We start from the raw sequence: 24,053 nt of genomic DNA on the forward strand, positions 1-24,053 counted from the left end.
TTCACTGACTTGGTGAATGACTGTATTTCCCATCCTAGAGGTTAATAAAACCTGGGTTTTCATATCGAGAAGATTCCCCTTTCACAGTGTTTTTTTGCAAATATCACAGTTGGTAATACATTTCTGGGTCATGCAGTTTTCAGTACCTCTCTCTCTCTTTTTTTAAAGATTTATTTTTATTTATTTATACACAGAAGAACTGGGATGTAGGCCAGAGGTGGGGGTTGGGGTGAGAGGATTCATCAGAGACAGAGTGGGGAGCAGAACCAGCAGATCCACTGAAATCCACTGCTGAGGGGAGCAGCGGGTGAGATAGGAGAGGTCTGCTGCGCCATGTGGTTAGCTCCCTGGCTGGGGATCAAACGCAAACCTTAGCAGTGACAGTACTGAGACTCAACACCTAGGCCAGCAGGGAGGGCCTATTCGCGTTTTTTTGGCTAGCATGAGAGAGCATCATTTGATAGAAAAGTACAAGCAGACCAGCTTTAACAAAGAACTGCAGTGATAGAAATTTAGCTGCTGTGAATAAATTGGCCAGTAGTTAAAGATGAGACCAATGAAAACAAAGCTCTGCATATCCTACCGGGGAACCTGGGCTGTGAGCACCCAGAGCATGTCTCCAGCATCCTCCAGCCCTTTTTTTCCTCATGCCAGACAGAGGGACGCTTTTCAACCACAAGGTCCTGGAACCTATCCTGAGGTTCTCACTAAAAAATCTGGGGTGTGGCCCAGGAGTCGAGTCTCTGATTTGTCACTGGGCTCCTTTGGAGACTTTGTCTGATGGAACGATCTCGTTTCAGGATAAACCCTGGGTCAGTATTTTTTATCCAGATTAGAGTTGGGTCGCCCTGTTTTCCTAAAAGTTCTCCTAGAAGTTTATTCTTTCTGCGAGCCAAAATCTCCTTCTCTAGAAATTCCACCCATTGGTTCTGGTCTTGCTCTCTGCAGTTGAAAAAGAACAAGCAGCTGCTGAACTAGCGTGTCTTTTATTGCCAGAGAACCTGCCTTCCTGTGGGAAGGCAGAGGCTTTGGGTTAATTTTTCTCCCAGGGATTCAATTTTTAATTATTATGAGCTCTCTAGATGAAGGGTCCTCATCTTTGTCTCACGTCACACCCATCTTCCCAGCTTGAAGTGGTCACTTTCTGACTTTGTGTGTGACTGTGAGGCTGTGCTGGTCAGCATGTGCTACCTCAGATCCCCAGTGCACATGTTAGCTCTTCCCCTGCTTCATGCCACATAGAAATGTAGCAGGCAGGGCTTTCTGTTCAATATTCTACATTAAAAGTTGGACTAAAATGCCCCAAACCATAGGCTTCTGTAGACAGAATGCAGCATGCCAGCTGCAAGGGATGTTCACTGCTGGAGGAAAGTTCCACTCCCTTTTGTTCAGGTTAAGCCTCTGGTTTCCATTGTTCCCTGTGCTCTCCCTGTGAGTGCCCTGTGTGGTCCTTTTCAAAAAGAAGGAATGTTCTTTAAGCTTCACATTTTAAGCCTCTGGCAGCACAGACTGTTAATTTGTTTGCTTATTTAGAACTGAAAGCTTTTGTTTTTTCTTTTTCTCTCTTCTTTTTCACTTTCTTTTGTAGTTTGGTAACTAAACCTCTACCTCAGACCTGCCTTTAAATTGTTTCCAGCCACCTTCAGCGTTTCTTTGTGTCTGTCCGCACCCCCACCGGCCTGTGAAGACCATATGAAGTGATTGTCTTGCAATCCCTGGGGCTGGGGTACCCCGCTCACAACCAACCCCAAATGCTGGTTTGATCTGGAAAGGCCTCCCGGAACCAGAATCCTAGTCCCCACAGGCCTGCATGTTGGTGTCTGTCATTGTTCGTGTTGGTGTGGGCTGCCATGGAAATTCAGTTACTGTTTCAAAACGAGTTATTTGCACACAGCGAAAGTAAACCAGTCAAGCCCCAAAGATTGAGTCAGGCCTAGCAGGCTCTAATTGACGGCCAAATGCAAGGACTGCAGAACAATTAGCAAGCTTTTCCTGCAGACTTTTATTTCAGTCATTAAAATCAGGAGCGGTGATGCCATCTCCTGCTTCAGCCAAGATGGTGTTATTAGCTGTTTCCATCAAGCGGGCTGTCCTGGGTGCCCGGACCACTTCTCTGTTCCCTGCAGAACAGTGACAAAGATGTGGGTTATTGACTGGACATTGGTGGAGGGTGGGGTGAGTGGAGGAGCAAAGGAGGAGCAGTCTCCTCTCCGCTGTCCCCCTGTCTGTCCACTCTCCCTGTCTGTCGGCGTGACTTGCTGGCATCACCAGGCCCCATGCCCCCATGTGGTCCTCCCAGGCCTTCCGCTGAATCAGGATGATTTGAGCCCCAAAGCCATGAGAAAAACAAACCTCCCACATATCTGCCGCTCGCATTCCCACTCAGACCCAGCTTGTCTATCTGGAGAGGCCAGGCCCTGCCCTCCGGTCTTTTCCTGCATTGGCCCACGTGCCTTTCTCCTGAGTGGGGATTGCAGGGGCAGCGAGTTTAGGGGAGTGGGCATGACCATCCTCACCCAATGTCCACCCCTCACTTGCCCATAAGATGCCCGCGGGAGAAGCGCTAGTTCTGGGAGGCTGTGGTGTCTGTAAGAAGGTAGCCGTGACTGGGGTTGGTGGTGAAGCCCTCCCGCCCGCTGGTGACCAATGGGCAGCAGCCTCCGCAGGTGCTTCCTGCTGGGCCAGGCACAGGGCACCCCGCATCAGAGAGTGGGAGCCGGGAGGCCCTGTCTCCGTGTGTCTGAGGGGGAGGGGATAGCGCTGCTCCCTGACATATGGAAGGCTTGGGTACATAGGATCCTTTCAAGCCTCCCTGCTGAAGAGGTGGGTTTCATTACCCCAATGAGGTCAGCTTCTTGGTGGATCCTCTAGGAGGAATAGCGGTGAGTGTGTAAGTGCTCCTGGCTTTCTCGGGCATCCCTGTCCAGTTAGGCCTGGTGGCAGTTCCCTCTTGGCTATTCTGATGGATCATCTTCTGTCTCTGGCAGGCTCTTCTCATTGGGAAGAGGCTCTCCCCGGCGCCCCTTGATGGCTCTAGCCTCCTTGGCTATGTTTTGACAGCAGCTTTGCTTTCCCAGGTTTGCTGTGGAATTTGTCTTCCAACGACAAGTTGAAGAACCTGATGATAACAGAAGCCCTGCTCACCCTGACAGAGAACATCGTCATCCCCTTTTCAGGGTGGCCGGAAGGAGACTACCCCAAAGCCAATGGTCTGCTTGATTTTGACATATTCTACAACGTCACGGGATGCCTGAGGTAATGCAGCCCTTGACACCTGCATCCACCACACTCAGGACTCCACCCCTGAACCGAGGGGCCTGGAGGGAGTGTCAGGTTCCAAGGAGCCTAGTGAGGAAACCCCTGAGATAGGTCCTAGCAGCAGAGTGTGGGATTCCAGGTGTGTCTTATTCCATAGGCCACCCCATTAGCTCAGAGAGAGGCGGTCGAGGCCAATGGGAAGCCAAGGTCTGAACACCCAGAAGTCAGTGCCGGCATCTTCCTGAGCTCACAGGCTCCGTGTTGTTTTAATGACATGGTTTGAAAAATAATTCTGAATCTGGTGTTTTTAAATAGTTAGAAGGCAAGGAAGCCTAGAAGGACAGAACATCTTGTCAGAACAGCTATACAGTTTGTCTGATCAGCATTTCTAAAAAACATTTGTAGGGATAAAAAAAAAGCTTGTTGTGTATTCCCCTGAGCTGCCGGGTGCCCGCTAAATGGAGGAAAAATATTATAGAAACTCCTGGGGAACGGGACCATCCTAGTCGTGACTTCTGTAGAATCATACACCTCAGGCTTTCTTGTATTTGAAAATGATCACAGCCCTTTTATGCAGGGAATTAAAAGAAATCAGGGAGATGGTGTGGGGGAACCAGGCAGCCCCAGCCGTCGGGTGTCTACTGCCCTTCTCAGCTGCAGAGTTCTTCATGGAGGGAATATGTTTGGATGGTAACTAGGGGGATTTATCGTGTGTACATGTCTGTCTCCACTGTTAATCATGCAGTAAGTCACCTCGGCTCCCGGTTTTGTGTAGAGCATTATGTCAGCTACTGAGAGTTTCCTAGGTGAGTCAGAAACCCCCTCAGGAAGCTTTCGTCTGGCAGGGGAGTGGGGCGCTGGAATGCAGCCACAGGAAGTGTGTTCAAGCAGCGGTTCTCTAGGAGAGGCCCCTGGGCCCACTGCATCGGCATGCCCGGAGCCCGACAGAATCAGGAACCCTCTGGGTGGGCCCCCCCTCCTGAGGGCCTCTGAAGTCGAGCTCCAGGTCAGAGGCACAGTGAAAACAGAATAGGGTCGCTCAGGTCTCCGGGGCATCAAGAGCATGCCCCACAGGGGAGGGGGAGCTGAGCCTGGGGGTATTTCATCAATCAGGATACCCAAGGACAAAGGGCTCCATTATTGAAGATGTAAGTGGCAACTGACAGGCCTCCTTGGGTTTGTCTTCCGTGTCATCCACTGGGGCTGCTTCCCAGAGCCTGTGATGCACTTTGGTCTGCGTTAAAACACGCGCATCTTAACTTTCTCCAGCCTCCTGTTGCCCCACCACATCACACACGTCCCATGCACGGTTTTATGGTGACGATGCCTTCACTGCTGGGCAGCTGCCAGCTCAAGTGCACCTAGCCAGTGGAACAGCTGGTTCATGGGCTGAGGGGCAGAGGCTGCTGGTGAGGGATGCAGCTAGAAACTCAGGCTCCAGGCCTGGCCAGAAGTTTGGCCTCCAGGGGCCTCGCTTTCTGTTTGTACTTACAGTCTCCACTTGCCGCTCCTTTTGCTTGCCGGGCTCGGCCTCCACAAGTGCAGATGCTACCTCACAGCCATGTGAACCCCAGCGGGACTCCTCATGTTTATGTCCTTCTCAGGCAAGGCAAGTCCCTGTACCTGTCCTCAGAGGCTTGTATCTTTTGGGCTGCTCTTTGCCTGGATTGTCCAGACCTGATAATAAGGTCCCACCCAGGATCAGAGACATGAAGGCAGAAGTGGAACACACCCTGGTCCACACAACCCTCAGCCTGCCTACAGCCTCTTCAGAACCAGTTTGCCCATGCCCCGCCCCCGGCCCCCCATGCTCTCAAAGCCCATATGCTTCCTTCAGCTCATGAGTCACGAGTCTGGGCTTAATTCTGTTTGAGTTGACTTAGGAACAATTTCTGTCATCTGCCTACTGAGTCCTCAGTCTCCAGACCATTGAGTGCCCAGGATAAAGCCCACCTTCCCCATGAAGTGTTTCACAGTCTCCTCCAACAAACCCACCACTTCTTTTGAAGAAGTTAAACAGCGCTGACCAGACAAGGCCCCTGGTGCATATTTTACTGCCTTACCGGTTTTATGCTGAGCACTTCACAAGCCTTTCTACTAGATTGTGAACTCTTTAAAAGCCAAAGCTATGTGTTAGAACAGCCTGCTCCTGGCATATCATGAGCAAGCATAAAATGTCTGGGTGAAATGGATGAAGGAATGAGCAAATGGAAACTCATGTTGAATCAGGTGAAGCAAGTGTGGCGAGAAGATGAAATCTGGTGGGAAGTGACGAGACAGAAGTGGGAGACACACCCTGGCCAGGCTGTGGGGACATTGCAGGTCACACAGGAAGTTCATTTTTTCCTTCTATAAGCAAAATTAGCTCGTGTGGAGAGCATGGGACTGTAAGTTTTGTGTGAAGAAGAATTAAAGTATCAGCGGGAGAGGTGTATGGGAAGGTGAGAACTTGTTCCTGCTCTCTGGCTGTGTCTCCCTGTGTGGGTCAGAAACACCAGGCCTATGTGAGCAGACAAGGCGGCCAGCTTGGCTGATCCCAGAACACACTCACCACAATGGCATCACCTCAGACAGCATCTGCAGGGTCCATTCCAGCCACAGAGATGTGGCCACCCTGTGTGCCTGTCACATCATGTGTCATGTCACCTCACGGCCAGTTCACAAGGCAACAGTTGACATATAACGTGCATCATGTTCTTAGACCCTCCTGAAGGCTTCACTGGGATGTTCTCCTTGGATTCCCACCTCAGCCTTTGCATAGTGGGAAGGAGGCTGTGAGCATTCAGGGGCTGATCTCAGGCCATCCACTCAGTGAGACAAAGCAGGCACTGAAATCCAGGCTCCCACTTGGGCACCAGCACACCACCGTCACTGGCCTCTGCAGGTGCCCCGTCCTGGACGAAGCGCTGCCCTGCACAGCCCCAGCCCTGCTGCATCCCCCTACCCCCATCCCACAGTACCAGCCCTGCAGCACCAGGCAGTCAACTCCCAGTCACATTATGGCAGTATTTTTTTAAAGATTTATTTTATTTATTTATGCATACAAGAACTGGGGTGCAGGCCAGAGGTATGGGAAGTGAGAGGATTCACCAGAGACAGAGTGAGGAACAGAACAGGCGGGTCAACTGAAATCCACTGCTGACGGGAGCAGTGGGTGAGACAGGAGAGGTCTGCTGTGCCATGTGGGTTAGCTCCCTGGCTCAGGCCACAGTGGCTGGCTTGATAGTACTGAGCTCAGGCTGTCACTGAGACTTAACCCCTGTGCCACTGGGGAGGCCCAGCAGTATTTTTGTTCTGGAAATTCTGCACTAGTGGGACTTGGCATTACATGTTAACAGAGAAAAAACCAGGGACATGAAGTGGGATGGCTCTCCAAGAAGGCGACGGCATCAAAGGCCACCAGGGTAGAAGTTGTCACCGGGAGACCGAGTCAGAACCTAAGGAAAGTCCTGTCCTGACCTGCCAACTGGCAGCTGGGTCTTGGGGCAGCAGAGGTGTGACTGAGCTACATGTGTGTCCCTCTCCCTCTAAAGGAAGCCTTTCTCAGGAGTGACAGATGTTGCAGCATCCTCAGGGCCAGGCTGCCCAGGTGCTCTCCATCCAGTGGATGCTGAGGTAACACTGGGCACTGAGCTGGTGACGTGTGCATTGCCCTGTGGCAAGCTCTGGACACACATACCCCCACTTCTCCTTCCATCATGATACCTAGATAGGTGTGAGGGCACGTCCACCTGCGTGCAGCCCAGGAGCACTGCGACTGCTCTTCTAAGGGCACAGACTGTCCTTGCACCTTGGCCAGGACCTGGCCTGCCCACCTAAGGCTGCTGCAGAGACAGGTGCCAAGAACAGCACCACCTGCCCTGAGGGAGGCCCTGCCAACCGCCCTGAATGTCAGGGACTGGCTCCCTTTACGTCCTCAGGAAGCCACGTCTACCTCTGGCCTGGTGCTTCCTAGAGGTAACTCTGCAGTGAACAGCAGACTTTTCAGGCCAAGTTATTCAGCAGCGACAATCTTGCAATGGGAAGAACAATGCATTTGTGCAAGTTTCCTTTTTTTCTGTTTATACGACATCCCCTGGCTTAGTGAGTGGTAAAAGCCAAGTGAATGGTGGACCCTACTTTGTGTGGGAGCCAGCAAGGGCAGGGCCAGATGTTGCAGCTTCTCTCAGCTCATTCAGTACCATCATGCTGGCGGCCTGGAATTGGCCCCCTGAGACCAGGGAATGCCCCCAGAAAGCTGACTGGTGTCTTGCAGATGCCACAGCCACCATCACTGCATTCGCATTAGTCGACGACTGTAGCATCAAAATGCAGGTGATTGTGGTCCAGGAGTATTTCTCTGTGCACATCCCTTGCCAAGGAAGACACAACTGCCTTGTTTCCCTGGGGGGTGCCAGAAAGTTCCAGTCTTCCCTTTTCCTTTTTTTTTCTGAGTGAAGAAAACCTACAAAAATGTCCTGTCTTTTTTTTTTTTTCCTTCAAATTGATTTTTATTCACTTAAGGGCAAGAAGGGTCACAGTTAACATATTTGACAGTTTGTCACAATTGGCAAGCTTCCCTCCAGATATTTCCAATTCCCAAGGAGTTAGGGGACAGTTGTAGAATTTTAACTCATTGAGACACAGGCTGACCTTGCTTCTCGGTCCCTACACTCCTCCCAAGGATCCCACTGTTCTACTTAGCACAGTTGACTGCTTGGGGTTTGGGGTGACGAGGCTGTGAGATCTTCAGCTTTCACCTCCCTGATCCACACACTCTTGGAAAACTGGCAGATGTGAGAGAAAGAACCAGTGGTCAGCCAGGCCCCCTTCCAGATTCCTGCCCCAGGTTATCATCATTTCTCCATTCCTCACATTGTTCTCATACCTTCCTGTCCTGCTCACCCACCACAGTCTTGGGTCAGGAGTTAAAATGCCCCCAGGGGTCAGGCAGGCACTTGGGCAGACAGCAGAAGATCACAGCGAGGGGAGAGGTCAGGTCAGAGAGGGGATCTGAGAGCCGTGAGCTGGGCGTCCTGAAAAGCTCCTCAGGCCCAGCCAGATCCACCCTGCAGCCCCTGCTTCGCATCTCAGGGGAGGAAATCCCTGCCAGTGACTCTCCCAATCGCCACTTGAGAAAGACATTCCAGCCTTCTTTGGGGTCACTGCTGGTCCGTCTTTCCTCTTGTCTTATCCCCCCATCATTCCTTGAGCACCTGCTACATGCAAACCTCAGAGGGGAACCTCAGACCTGCCTTTGCTGATGAATCTTCACGCCTTTTCCCTGGGCCCTATCTGGCCTTTTCTCTCACATCGGCTCGTGATCTCACCTCTTTGGTAGTCACATCCCTCGTCCTCTCCCTGCTGCCACTGCTGAGGCTTTTAGCCGCACCTCTAGGCTCAAGTGTGCACACTTACACATGTGTGCACACATGCTCCAGGTGTTCATAGTCAGGCCTGCATGCCCACGCCCATGCTCCCAAGGGCCTTCTGCATTAACGTAATCAAGGCCGCAGGTGACAGCCACAGAGGCTAATAGCGCAAAAAGCCTCATCAATTCATTTACTCTACGGGACTCCAGGTTAGCAACTTGAATGGGGCCTGAGGAGGTAATCCCACTGATAGCAGTGTATGGAGAGGACAAACTGGAGGCTTTGAGTTGACTCCTTCCTTCACCTGGAGGCTGACTGGAGAATAGCACGGAAGGCAGAAGGTGCTGGAGAGGTGCTGAGTGTGCGTTGGAACATCTGTCTCCACCATTAGCTCATCATTCTACCAATGACACATCTTTATCACCTTCAAATAGAGTCATAATGAAAGTAGGAATTCACAAAGCCCTGACAAGCTGTTCTTATAGCTTGTTAACCATTAACTTATATAAAAGCCTTGCAAATTGCTGCCCTCCTTGAGCCTCCGGCCCATCTAATACCCATCTCTGAATTTCAAGGCCATTCCAGAGTTTGCCATTTTGTTTAGGATGATCAGACAAAATGGCATTACTCCAGCCCATTGCAGGACATTTTCTATCAATTTGTTGTTGTTGTTGTTGTTGTTGTTGTTGTTGTTGTTGTTGTTGTTGTTGTTATTTGTGTAGAAGAACTGGGGTGTAGACCAGAGGTGCAAGGGGGTGAGAGGATTCACCAGAGACAGAGTAGGGAGCAGAACAGGCGGGTTTGACTGAAATCTACAGCTGAGGGGAATAGCAGGCATGACAGGAGAGGTCTGCTGTGCCATGTAGGTCAGCTCCCTGGCTGGACATTGAACTTGGGGCGCAGTGGTGATGGCACTGAGAACCCCTAGGCCACCAGGGAGGCCCTGTAAGACATTTTCCTTTTTCTTCATTGTATTTTGTGCCTACATGTGTCAGTTAAGGAAGAGAAGCAGCTGCTAACACATTCCTTCTGCAAGTGATTTAAACTTCACTTCCTCCTACAAGTCATGGGCAGTGAGTGTATAACATACATACTAAAATTTGTTATTACCTTAAAAGATAATAATACCTAGTTGTGCACCTAGCTGGGGTGGGGTCTGGTCGGAGGCAGCAAACTGTGTCTTTAGGGAGAGAAGCAGTAATTCTCAATTCTGTTCCTACTCGGCCTCAGACTTAGTAGGAGGAAGGAGCTGAGAAGAACATGGCAGAGTGCTTTTTATTTTATCAAGATGACTGTATCTGTTTGTCTTTCTGCTTGGTTAGTTTTTGAGTGGAGTCTTGAACAGAAAGAGAGATTCCCAAGATGTCTCTGTGAGATGTTTTTTAAAAGCATCCTCATGTGTTGAGCTTAAAGCAGGAAGGTAGCGTCTCATTCACTGTATTTTGGGGCACTGAAAGTCTTTTTCCAGAAAAAAAACCATAACATGATCATCGTCAGAATGATGGGCACAATCTGGGCTCATCACGGGTAAACAGAAGCTGGTGGGCTGCCATGAGGGCATGAGGGGGCGCATCATGCCATGAGGGCATGAGGGGCACACGTCAGGGGGGTCCTCTGGGTCCTGCGTGTCTCTGGCCCTGCCCAGGATGTCCACTCTGGTTCGGTGGCTCCAGTGGCTCCATGGCTTGCTGCCTTCTCCTCCCCTACCCCATTTCCTGATGTGTAATCCACACCATGGCTGGCCTTTGTGGTCTGCCTGGCCAGTGCCCTGCCCGGGAAGGAAGCAGGTGGGGAGGTGGTGGCACTTTGTTTACCTGCTTCCGCCTGCAGTCCCCACCTCAGACACCTCGGGAACTGAGGCCAATGCGGGCGGACAGACCAGCCCTCTCTAGATGTGGGGTTTTGTTCTTTTACCCATTCAGCTGAGGCTCCCTTTTTGTCCCGTGAGACCGCAGGCTGCCTCTGCCACTGGCTGTGTTGATCACAGACAAGGCCCAACTGTCTGGTCTGTGTCAGCGAGCGATAGACAGAAGCCCAGACCCAGATCTCAAATGGCAGGAGGAAGAAGCCTGCCTCCTTATCAGAGCGACCTTGCCCAGGGCTCCCGGTGTCTCCTGGGGACACAACAGGCTCGACCACCTGCAGCACCACCACGGGCAGCTCACAGAAAGTGGCTGTGGGAAGCCTGGAGCTGTGGGGGACATGGGGACACCCCCAGCATGGAAACTGATGAGGCCCCAGGGGCCCTTGTGCGCTTAGACCGTTAGGGCTGGCCACGCCCCGCAGGCCTGGCCTACACCACGCACACACATAAGCTATGAGTTACTGGGAACCCACACCCATTTTTCAAACACAAATAGCCCCATTAAAAAAAAAAAATCTCCCTCTTTTAGAATGACTTTTGTCCTCGAAGTGTCTTGAGAAGATTCGCTCCAGCCCGTTCTCGGTGACTCACCTCGCCTTTCACCTGAAACATTTCAGAGGCACTCAACTGCCTAGGCCCGTCGCCCACATGTCCTGCAGGCAGACGCCCCCTCACCCGACAGACAGCCCCCACGCAGCCTTACACACTGTGCCTCCATGGAAGGGCCAGAGCTCTCCTAGAGGCGGGTCATTGGCTTTAAACCAGATTCTGGATGGAATGCCAGCGTTCCGACTTCAGGAGCTCTGTGAGAAGGACCAGCCTGGCCAGCTGGCTATTGAGCACCCACCACTCACCAGTGTGTCCCTCCCTGGGCTGGGCCAGCGGTCTGGGGCTCAAGGGCATGCCAAGCACTGTGCAGTTTTTGTTTTTTTAAAGATTTAGTTTTTATTTATGCATAGAAGAACTTGGGTACAGGCCAGAGGTGCAGGGAAGTGGGGGAGGATTCACCAGAGACAGTGGGGAGCAAAACAGCAGATCTACTAAAATACACTGCTGAGGGGAGCAGTGGGTGAGACAGGAGAGGTCTGCTGTGCCATGTGGGTTGCTCCCTGGCCAGGGATTGAACTCATGCTGCAGTGGCTGGCCATAGCTTGATAGTGCTGAGACTTCAACCCCTGCACCACCAGGGAGGCCCAGCACTGTGCAGTTTTGTCTAGAGACAAGTGAAGATTCATATTCTGTTTCTTCTCACTGCTCACGAGTCAGAGTGTTAGAAAAATTCCCCTTGGACTGTGCCACACAGTCCAAGCTGGTGTCCTCAGTGGGGCTGGTTTGTGGCGGGCCCCAGAATAGCCCCCCATGAGAAGGGCAGTGACCTGCTCCCCCCACTACTGTGCCCTGACCCCGAGCCCTAGAACCTGGTTCTTATATTTCGGGGGCAGCTTTCTGAAAGGTGCCATGTTTTACTCAGACTTTGGCCAGATCAGGCCAGTAAACTCAGCTCTTAACCCAGTCAGGCCAAATGAAGTAAACTAGACACGTACAGCATGTCCATTAGTATCTGGGCATTTTTACTAAGTGACTGTGGTGTCTTCATATGCTTTTACTTCGCAACAGGTCATTATTTTGATCTGTTGCTGTTTGATACTGGTTCCATTACAGTTTGGGGAAATTTTTGCACATTAAACTCTGCTGAATCCTATATAAGAAAGTTATAAAACAGTATTTCTCAGGATTCAGGACATGGGTCAGAAAAGGATCAATTCTGCTTAAAAATCACCATGTTGTATCTCTGATTTCCACAAACTTAAGAATGAGCTGTTGGAAAAACGCTTTATGATGGATATGTGTCATTTTCTAATAATTGCTGCGTGTCTTCAGAATGCCTCCATAACAAATTCTTCTCTGGCTGGTGATGGCTATTTGTGGATGTGGTGCTATAAAATAATCTATCCTTATCATTTCCATTCTGGGCGGTTGGGTAAGGTGGGAACTATTTCTGCAATGCAGAAGCAGATGCTGGTGCAGTGGTTCCAGGCACTCACTGTCAGCAGCACTATTAAGTGGCAGAAACCCTTGATAAGTCCCATTTCAAGCAGTCGCATCTGGATAATACCAAACCCTGGGCAGAAGTGAGTGCCTGTGAACTGCCGTCCTGCCAAAGTAACTTACCGTTCTCGCCCAAAATAAACAGCCTCAATGGTCTTAGCGGAGTGGGGCCAGCCCATATGCAGCGTACCGGGAGGCTCAGCTGGGGAGGACAGGCCTTTGACCCATCAAAGCAGTTGGAAACTGCTGCCATCTCTCCAGGCCATGGGTGGAGAAGGTCACAGGGAAGCTTTAAAACACAGAATCACATTGTCTTGGTTGGGGGACACGTGGTATTTGCTGAGCAAACAGCAGACATGAGCCTTGCTGGGGAACCACCTGCAGGAGGGAGGGGTCCTCCTTCCTCACTGGTTCCGGTCACCAGGGATGTTGCTTCAGCCTCTGGCCCTCAGTGTCCCCATGTTTCCAGTGTCCTCACTGCTTCTGAAAATCCTCTTGTCTTAAAAGACACAGACAGCACACTGAGGCTCTTGGTTCAAATGATTATTTCTTGAGGAAAAAAATCTGGTACCAATGACTGTATTTGCAGGTCCTGAGCCCAGCGCTGTCTTTTTTTTAATTGATAAAATTTGCCAGATAGAGTGGAAACTCAATAAGAAAGTGAGTCTTGAATCAGACAGTGAATTTGGACTATATTGAATTTCCACTGTACCTGGCCAACTTGGTTTTAAAGTATTTAAAGTCCTCAGTTTGAGAGCGCTTGGCTCTTATCTTAATTATGAGGCTAAAGTGTGAACTTGCATTTTTGTGGGTTCAAAGCAGCCACATAGGTGGTGTCAGCTGTGGGGCCATCTGCCTCCATGTCTGCCATGTGACCTCTATGGGGGGGCAGGGCGGTTCTTGCTCAGCGGTGGTTCATCTGTCCTCTGATGGCTTATGCCCCATGCTGGATTTGGGGGCAGAGCAGCTTGTGAAATCATTCGGGTGTGATGTATTTTTTTAAATATGAAGACCATTGGGCCTAAGCGGTGTCAGAATTACTGTTCTTGGTGAGGTTCAAAATCATGCCAACAATTTAAACAGAAGGTTTTCGACACACTGGATCCTCTTCGGACCAGGGAGCTATCTGATAAGTGTGCAGAAACAGCTCCTAGTGGCTGAAGGCAGCGAGGGTGTCTCAGCAGCCCACAGGCCTGCAGGCTACTCTTTTGCCATTCGCACTGACACACATGCTAACCTTTTGGGGAAAACCATTGTAACGTGCCTAATGCTAACAAGAAAAATTTGAGCCAAAAAAGACAGTGGCGATAGCACCAGAACAGAAGCATGACTGGCTCTCAAGCACAACCCTGAGGTCATCCCTGGGCTTCCAGTCTCCGTAAGGAAGCAGCTTCCACCCATGGCCCAATTACTGTTTACAGAGGGCATCATGCCTCTCGAGATCAGCCATCAACCAAGGTCACACTCTTGACTTGGGCCCAGCACGCTGAGAATCTGTCCTTCCCGTTGCACCTCTGCTGTTGCCATGAGAGGATGATCGCATTAAGAACACCCGGGACGTATTTGGCAATGACACTTCTCTGTACAGAAGTCTACAGAACCTATAAGAGAGCTCCACGCCCAACAAGTGGGGAAATTGAGGCTCATCTGGGTAACTCCATGTTATGTGGTACAAGGACACAGACGGGGCCAGGCCACCCCCCACACACAAGTTTGTGGTCCCATTCACTCCTTTGCCGCCTTCCTGCCCACTCAGAAATGTGGCCAAGTTCGGGTAGACCGCGCCCTCACCTTGTGCCAGAGCACTGTGGGCAGGAGGGTTACTGAGAGGAGGGTGTGTTCAGGGAGGGTGTGAGTGGCTGTGTCCAGATTGGGGGACCTTAGGCAAGTGACACTGGCTGACCCCAGACAAGTCCCGTCACGCCTGCAGACGTGGGGGCAGCATCGGGATGTTCGGGAGCAAGATGTTTCGGGTGTTCGGCCAGGTCTGATCCTTGGGTGTTTGCTTCTCACCCCCCCTACTCCCCCACCCACAGAAACATGAGCTCTGCTGGCCCCGACGGCAGGAAGGTGATGCGGAGGAGTGACGGGCTGATCGACTCCCTGGTCCACTACGTCCGGGGCACCATCGCCGACTACCAGCCAGACGACAAGGTAGCTCGGGCTTAAGTCACACATCTACCAGGGCCCCACTGCGCTTCTTGGGATTCCTGGCGCGGCTGCCTGGCTCAGTGACATTCATTAACCCATTTGCTGGGTTTCAGGTTTCCCTGATGTGTCGGGAAACGCTAAAATCTAGGTGGACTCATCTTCTGATTCCCAGAGATTTCCAAACACTCACTTAACAGCTCTAAGCAGCCTCTTGTCAGGAGCCCAGCTGCGGCTGGTCAACCAGGAACTTCAGTGCTTCTCCACTCATTTCCAGCGAGCCCCATCGGTGTTCTGCATAATTGCACCATCGCCCAGATGAGCCCAGAACCCATTCCGCTGGCTCTGCCTCCCTCCCTCCATCCCACTTCCCTGGGTGTCCCACCCCCAATGCCCTGCGTGTGTCCCCACCACTTGCTGTGGGGTCCCTTTGTAATGACAGTAGTCTCCTGAGGCCACATGCATGCAGCAGCCCCTCCTACCCGCCAGCTCCCTGTGGCTGCCACTTGTGCCTCTGGAATATGGAGCCATTCGAGCACGCACTCCATAGCGTGGACTGGAAGGTCTCTCCCTGTGTAAGGGGCCTCCACCTCCCAGTGCACACAGCCGTTCATGGTCTAGCCTTTGCCCCCAGCCCCACAATCCACTCCTGGCCCCAGAGTCCACTCCCGGCCCCTGAAGTCCACTCCCAGCCCCACAGTTCACTCCCAACCCCTGAAGTCCACTCCTGGCCCCTGAAGTCCATTCCCAGACCCACAGTCCACTTCCAGCCCCTGAAGTCCACTCCTGGCCCCACTGTCCACTCCTGGCCTCTACAGCCCACTCCCAGCCCCACAGTCCACTCCCAGCCCGCAGTCCCAGCCCATGCTGCTGCGCTTAGTAGGCCTGCAGGACCCACAGCCGACGGTCCCGGCGCTGTCACCCACAGAGGTGAGCCTGTTGGGTCAGCAGCCTCCTGTCTCCCCAGGCCACGGAAAACTGCGTGTGTGTCCTGCACAACCTCTCCTACCAGCTGGAGGCCGAGCTCCCTGACAGGTACTCCCAGAACATCTATGTTCAGAACCGCACCGTGCAGGCAGACGACAACAAGAGCATCGGGTGTTTCGGCAGCCGAAGCAGGAAAATAAAAGAGGTGAGCTGGGTCCCTGAGTGTGCCCATCACGGGGAGGCTGGCGCTACTGAAGGCCTCTGATCCCAAATCAGCCCCGTGATGATCGACACCTTCAAGTGCTGGGGGAAGTAGAACTGCAGAGCAGTGGGTTGATTTTCCCAGACTTATTCAGCAAGTCACGGGAGGGTGTGAGTGAGTCCCCAGGGCCAACTCCAGGCGGCTTGAGATGTGAGTCCACATGTGCCCTGCGGCCAGGAGACGAGCTCCTGCAGCATGGCCAGAGCAGTGGTCGCTGCTTCCCTCAAGTCCTGTTGGTCTGACATTAACATAGCCATGGGCACGCGGCTTCCCCTCCACCGGGGCTCGTGCTCCCTCCCCCTCCAGCAGTGCTGCTGGGCTGTAGCCTGTCCCTTCCCCCCTCACTCCTTCCCTCCCTCCCACCTACCCCTTTCCTCTCCTATTCTCCCCTCCCTCTCCTTCCACTGCTCTCTCCCATCCCCTCGGGTAACATATATTTTTCACAGGCTCAAAGAATCATTCTTGTTTTGCCAATACATATTATCATTCACCAGTAATAAACTTGGTTATTTATAGTCCACAAATGAGGGAAACCATCCCATATCCATCTTTCACTTTGGCTTACTTCACTTAACATCACGCCCTCAAGGGCCATCTATTTTGTCCTAACACAGGGCACTGCTGCGTCCTTTTTTACTGGCTGAGTAGTATTCCACCGATGACAAGCTCCATAGTTTGTTTATCTGCTCACTTGCTGGTGAGCACTGAGGTGGGACTGCTGAGAACACGGGTGTGTTCACCTCTCTTAGAAGCTATTTTAGATTTATTTTATTTATTTATGCATACAAGAGCTGGGGTTTAGGCCAGGAGTGCAGGGGTTGAGAGTATTCACCAGAGACAGAGTGAGGAGCAGAACAGGTGGATCTACTGAGATACTCTGCTGAGGGGAGCAGCGGGTGAGTCAGAAGTCTACTGCGCCATGTGGGTCGCTCCCTGGCCGGGGATCGAACTCAGGCCTCAGTGGCTGGTGACAGCTTAATAGTGCTGAGATTTAACCCCTGTGCCACCAGGGAGGCCCTCTTAGAAGCTGTTTTAACATTAGAAGCAACCCTGCTGTTTGGTTTTGAATACTGGAAACTTTCTTCAGTCACACTAAAGGCAGGCCCCGCAGGAAGGAGCACTGGCACTCCCTGGAGACGGAAACATGTGCCCTCCTCCTCACAGCAGCATGTCTGAGAGCTGGGGAACTTAGAATCCCCACTCCAGGATTCACGGCAACTATCACTTACTTAGCTCTTAGCTTAACAGAAGCCTGGACATGATTCCAGAAGAGTCTACACTGAGTGCTCCCCTGCTGTGAAGTGTCAGGATGCCCCACTGTAATGCGGCATCTTCGGGGAGAAGCCATGACAGCTGAAACTTCAGGGCCTGGAAGCTGCACACACTTGCCTGCTGACCCTTGTCTTGGGCAGCCCCGAGGCTGTAGGGCTCTGTCCGGGACTAATACGGGGAGGGTGTGGGGTCACCACAGGTGTTCACTCTGTCTTCTCTCCCCCACAACCCCTATGTGGCAGCACTACCAGGACTTGCCGATGCCCGAGGAGAAGAGCAACCCCAAGGGCGTGGAGTGGCTGTGGCACTCCATCGTGACGCGGATGTACCTGTCCCTGATTGCCAAGAGCACCCGCAGCTACACGCAGGAGGCCGCACTGGGCGCGCTGCAGAACCTGACCGCGGGGAACGGGCCCGTAAGTGTGGCGTCGTGTCCTCTCCTTGAAATAACCACACTGAGGCACACCGACGTGCACGTCAGGCCCTGGCAGCGCCAGCCCCGCCTTGAGCTGGGTTCAGCGGAGGGGAGCTTCCAGACTGGTGTCCCTGGGGCCTCCCTGGGGTCTCCCTTCCTCAGAGATTATACTCACCAAGCTCCGCCTCTGGGCTTGCTTCTCAAAGCCACCCCTCACGCGCAGCCAGGGGCCCTGATCATTCCAGCTCACACTTGACCTGGTCAGTGCCCCCAAGAGCTCTGTTGTGAGCTCAGGGAGGGAGCCTCCATGCCTCTTTCTGATATGGTCCCCACGCTGGGAGCAGGTGCTGTTCAGACTACCTGGTGCTGGGTACCCCGCCACCTGTGGTTTTCTGGAGCCAGCCGCACTTGGGGAGGGGCCTGCCACTGTCCGGCAAGGACAGAAGCTAAAGGAGTGTTACCACATGGAAAGTCAGAGCTGGTGCCCAGAGGGAGAACAGCCCCCCACATCCCCCACCCCGCAGGGCAACAACAGGTGCACTCAGGACGGGAAGGACACCTGTGCTTCCATGCCCAGGACCCCAGGTCACGTGAGCCGCTCTTCCTTCAGATGCTTCTTCTACAGCATCGAAGTTGAAATATATAAAACAGTAAAAGTTACTGCCTTCCTCGGAAACTTGCTACATAGGTAGGGCTTCCTTAAACGTGTCATTATTTGAACTAAACTTATATTATTTGCCTTGATCGTAAAGTGACTAGAATACTCAATAGTTCCTCTTGTGACCAGCACCATCTTCATGGAGAAAAGGACTCTGGTTGGTAATAGCAATCTTAGTTATCCTTGCCTTGAAAACCATGTTCATTCTTTGACATGTGTAATCTGAGGCTTGCTCCTTCTTCCCCACATTTTTAAAAGGACAGGCTTATTAGGAAAAGGAGACAAAGAGGCACCTGCATAGTCACAGGTGGGCAGGAGAGCTGCCCAGAAGCTTGCTCTGATTTGATAAAATTATGAAATCCCAAACTCAGTATTTCCCTTTTGTTAGCACTATGGTTAAGAACAAGCTCTAATTTCTGATAATTTTTTTGCAGAATATCTGTGTGCCCAAAGAGGAAGACACAGGGAACTGCCAGGGAACCCCAGCTGACCCACATTATCCTCTCACTTTCTCCTTTTCCATGTTAGGTTTCCCAAAACCTTCCCCAAACTACACAAGCCCTCTTATTAACTCCCTGCCAACTTAAAAGAAAAATGTCAAAAATTAAACTGTGTACGTGCACTTGTGTGTGTGCACTTGTGCACTTGTACACGTGTTAGTGTCAGCTCTTTGTGCTCTGCCTGTGGTTCACTATGAGCTAATGCCCCTTTAAGCGTCTTCCCCACTAAGATCTGTCTCGGAATCCAAACAGCCCAGGGAGATGCTGCTTAAGCTCTGAACACACCGTTTATTACATAGAGCCCTTTGCTTGTTAAACCAGCATCTGTGGCACTTCTGACATCTCGGGCGCTCCCGCCATGCGCATATGTGGTGGTGAAGGAAACCAGGAGGCAGGGCCCCTGTGCTTGGCAATCATCCAGCCAGGTGAACAGACATCCAAGTTAGTGGGAGTTTCCGAGTCCACCAGGGCCTGGCAGCAGCGAGCGAGGTTCTCATGACAGTCCTACTGTGTGCAGGCAGCTGACAGTGCGCCTGACCCATGTCCATCCTGAGGTCATTGGAGCTGGTCTTGACTGGACACTACTGGAACAGTGACATGAGGACCCTTTATTCTTTAAAGGTCTGAGACACTGTGTATTAGAATTGTCACTTAAATGTACATTCCTACCAGTTATGACTTTTCCTAATTTTCTTATGTTGAGATGGTATGATAAAAAATCTTGGTTTTGTCATTTCTGAAAGGAGTCCTCGAGTAGAATAGACCATTTAATAGCTCCAGAAAATATCCATTCCATCACCCAGGTGTTCATAAGTGAGACAGTGAGAAGCAACTGATGGCTGTGTGCCTTGAATGGCAAAGACCTAAACTGAATTGAATAGCTTCCTGATAGATTATATAAATTAAGTCCAAAATTTCCCTTTAATTGCTAGTAAAGCAATGTCACTATAAACTTCATCAGGTTAGATACAATGGGCATTCTCGTAATAAACAGAGTAAGGGGGTAAAACTGATAAAAGTTTCCCCATTTAACAAACTCTCTAAGTACAGTATAAATAAAAAGTATAAAATACACTAAGAGGCTCAGTTTTAAAATACATAAGCCCTGAAGATGTGCTGTATAGTGACTATAGCTACTGTGTATTTGAAAGTTGGCGACAGTGGATCTTAAAAATTCTCAGCTCAACAAAATCACACAAAAGGCCAATAAAATTTATAAAATTGTAACGAGGTATGGTGATGGATGCTAACTAAACTTACTGTGGTCACTGTTTCAACATAGATACATGCCTATACATGTGTATATATACATAAACTAGATCCTTGTGTCTATACCTGTAACTAGTATAATGTTATAGCTCAATAAAAAGAAACAGATTAAACACCCCATATTAAAAAGTAAGAGTCATTGAAATAAAGTTTTCAGGCTTCAAAAACACCTTAAGAACACTTAATTTGATATCTTTATGAAAAGCAAAACATTTCCTCCACAAACTTTACCCAGCATCATAACTTAAAACACTGAATGGGCTTCTTGTACCCAGTAATTAAGTAGAAACCTTGTGGGATTTTAGAGAGTGGTTTCATCTTGCTCTGGCCCTGCACACCCCCCAGGGAGCATTCCCCAGGCAGTGTCACAAGTGTGGGGGCACTCAGAGCCTGGGTCTCGCCACACAGATGCCCACAGCAGTGTCCCAGACGGTGGTCCAGAAGGAGAACGGCCTGCAGCATGCCCGGAAGACGCTGCACCTGGGTGACCCAGCGGTGAAGAAGGCCGCTGTCTGCCTGCTGCGGAACCTGTCCCGGAACCTCGCCCTGCAGAACGAGATCGGTGAGTCCAGCGGTGACGTGTGCCCCAAATACAGATACCCCAATACCACTCTTGTGGATGGTATAGAAGCAGCGACTGCTTCTTTGTTTTTTTTAAAAAAGATTTATTTATGATGCATACAAGAGCTGGGGTGCAGGCCAGTGGGGGCAGGGCGGTGGTGAGAGGATTCATCAGAGACAGAGTGGGGAACAGAACAGGCAAATTGACTGAAATACACTGCTGAGGGGAGCAACGGGTGAGACAGGAGAGGTCTGTTGAGCCATGTGGATCACCTCCCTGGCTGGGGATCTGACTTGTGCTGCAGTGGCTGTGGATAGCTTCACGGTGCTGATATTTAACCCCTTGAGCCACCAGAGAGGCCCCGACCATTCCTTTAGACACTTGACTGTTGGCCAAAAAAAGACAAGACGCCGTCACTGCATCTAGCACATTCTGCATGGATGGTGGTGAGGGTAAATACGGGAAACCTTTTTGCCCCTTTTTGAGTCAATATTAACTGGAAAAGATGATGATGCTCCACTATGGAAAGACCACATCAGATGATCCTGTCGTGTAATTCATTCAGTTATCCCTGTGAGCATCTGATCCATGTTTGTGAATCAAGTCAGAAGTGGCAATAGGAAGATACTAAAACTCCTCGTGCTCCCGAATGCCCATAAATTAGTCCTTCCTGACAGCTGGAAATTCAGTTTTTTACAAAGTTCCACTGAAATGATAAACTGTTTTTAATGGATTGGATAGTTTGGAACATGCACAAAGATGTGAAGTCTGTGCCTGTGTTTTAACAATGTCCTGTCCCAAGACAGCCGGCAGTGCGGCTTCAGGTAGGCAGTGGAGACAATGGTTTCGTGAGGTTATAAATGGAGAGGAGCCTGGAAATTGTCCTGGAAGCTCACAGGAGCCTGGCCTCCGGCTCTTCTTTCCCACATGACTCTGTATTGAAAACAGCCGCACTCTGCTGAGCCGTGTCTCCGGGTACAAGTGACGGCTGGTGGAGCCCTTACACGAGATGCCTCCTCTGACAAGCCCTTTCCTCTTCCGTGATCAGGCTGGTAAAAAAAATAAGTGGCTGCAGCAAACTAAATCTGCTAGTTCCAGATTGGCTTTATGGCAATATATAATTTGACTAAAACGATACACTTCGACTCAGAGTATGAATAGCCAGGTATAAGGGAGAATCGGCTTGAAATACATGCCTTGGGTCTCTCACGTGAGATTTCTAGGCCTGGAAAAAATCTTTTCCATGTGCTGACCTGGAATGAAGTCATCAGATTTACAGAAAGAAACTTAAAACGAAGACAGGTGACTTGGCCTGGTGAGGGATACCAGGCCACATGGAGGACGCGGATCTGCACCCTGTAGGCTCCCAGGCCACCATGCCCCTTCACTGCCACCTCGTCATCTTGGCACCTGGCCACGTGACTGTGCTGAGCCAGGGGAGGCTGTAATTGATCCCTCACAGGATCAGACAGCAGAATATGTGTGCAAGCACCAGGAAATACTGGCATGCATTTCTGGGATCTCTGTTCCCATTCATTGTTACAGCTGTTTTCAGACACCTAGATAATGTCTTGGCCCCAGTGTCAGGGCAGAGCCTTTAATTTTATATACAAGGTCCTGTTTATTATTCTAGGGTCAAACCATTTGATTGAGGGGTTTCCAGAGACAGAGAAAGGGATGGGGGCATGACCTCCCATGTGCTCGGATGGGTGAGGATCTCCCCAGCTTCCCCATCACAGAAAACTTGCAAGATCCTGTTTAAATTATCCAGCACAAATGTATTTTCTGGGCCCACAGTCATAGGAGCAGGTTAGTGTATGTACGCAAGCACATGAACAGCCTACATGTATGTATAGCACATATGTCTGTACATGTATGTATTGGGTTGTTGGACAAGTCATGGTGTATTTTTTCTGTTTTTCCAAGCAAAAATGCACCGTGACTTGTCCAACAACCCAATAGAATATATAGTACAAAATCACCTGTGTCACAGATGACCAATACATGATTGCTGTTTACCTACACATATATGTGTGTGTGCTTATATACACTCACACTCACACTCGGAGAAGGCCAGAGACCCAGTGCTGGGCTTTGTGCAAATAGCTGTGCCACTACTTTTCTAAGAAAAGCAAAGACAACATAAAGAGTTCAAGACTTCAGCTTCTTTCATTTCACTCCTAGGACATGACCCCATTTCAGCCTTCCTGGTTTGGAGGTGGGGGACCCCATGGGATGGTTGCAGAGGGGTTCACGAGGACGGTCTGTTGTGATGGTCTAGGGCTTATGTCCGTGTCGTGAACCTGAACTAAAATGCACATCTCTAGGCCTTTCATCCTGGGCTTCAACTTGTAAAAGCTCCTAGCTAATGAGAGCTTATGATGGATAATCTACCAGTACCAACTCACTCAGGCCTTCCCAGCAGCCTTGGGAAGTAGATGCTGTCCTTAACCCCGGTCACAGATGGGGCAGCACTGCAGGGGGCTGGGCAGCCTATCCAGGCCTTGTGGCCAGGAGGTGGCAGCCACAGGACGAGCTGAAGCACGGCTGCCCCCCTGCATCCTCAGCACCAAGCTCCATGCTCTTGGCACCGTGCGAGGCGCTTAAGCGACAGTAGAAAGGGACCCTCAGGTGTCGGAGCAGCAGGCGTGCCTATCTAGGCAGGCAGGCCAAGGCCTTACCCATCACCCTTGGGGGTCAGCAGCTGAGGGCCCCCCTGTGGCTGGCATGGCCATCTATGCCAGAAGCCGGAGATGAAGCAGGTTTTGGCCTCAGGAATTCAGACAGACACAGGCTAATCGTGTTTCCAGATGGCAGAGGGCGAAACACAGGCCATGGAGGCTCAGGGTACAGGGGGAGACAGCAGGTGAACTGAGGACTTGCCATCCCCTGTGCCCTGGCTTCTGAGAAAGTTCCAGAAGGTAGAGGGAACATATGTGAAAAGAAGGATTACCCAGAAATCAAGTACGCGTTCCCATTGGCCAGAGTATCCAGTGAAGGGTTGGTGAGAACAAAGACAGCAGCTATGTAGCCCCTCTGGGGCCGGAAAAAAAGGCCAAGCTGAAAACCTATAACCAAGAACTCACCACATGATACAGTTGATTTGAGAAATTTCTCTTTTGTAATCATTGTGTTATTTATGAAGAAACTGGGTGTCACAGGCACGGCTAGGCCACCATCAGTGTAGGCACAGAAAAATATCTCCGCTGGGGAAAAAAAAACCAGCTCCTATTAATATCAATGTATTTCTTCTCAGGTTTGTTTGTTTTTTTAAGATTTATTTATTTATGCATATAAGAGCTGGAGTATAAGCCAGAGGTGTGGGGGGTGAGAGGATTCACTAGAGACAGAGTAGGGAGTAGGCAGGCAGATTGACCAAAGTGCACTGCTGAGGGGAGCAGCAGACGAGACAAGGAGAGGTCTGCTGTGCCATGTGTGTCAGCAACCTGGCCAGGAATTGAACTCATGCCACAGTGGCTGGTGATAACTTTATAGCCCTGAGACTTCACTCCTACACC

General features: G+C 50.8%; 1 protein-coding gene across 1 annotated transcript in view; it reads left to right on the top strand.

Annotated features, from left to right (window-relative positions):
• Positions 1–24,053, top strand: part of PKP2 (plakophilin 2) — a gene marked incomplete at its 3' end in the record, with an annotated part of 55,766 nt that overhangs the window by 26,064 nt on the left and 5,649 nt on the right. Inside the window, exons 6-10 of the mRNA XM_084255992.1 lie at positions 3,078–3,255; positions 14,559–14,676; positions 15,638–15,802; positions 17,374–17,547; positions 20,382–20,535. Coding sequence (XP_084112118.1) covers positions 3,078–3,255; positions 14,559–14,676; positions 15,638–15,802; positions 17,374–17,547; positions 20,382–20,535 — 789 coding nt within the window. The remainder of the gene's footprint in view (positions 1–3,077; positions 3,256–14,558; positions 14,677–15,637; positions 15,803–17,373; positions 17,548–20,381; positions 20,536–24,053) is intronic.

The sequence above is a fragment of the Talpa europaea genome (genome assembly GCF_964194135.1).
Source record: "Talpa europaea genome assembly, chromosome: 15".
NCBI lineage: Eukaryota > Metazoa > Chordata > Mammalia > Eulipotyphla > Talpidae > Talpa > Talpa europaea.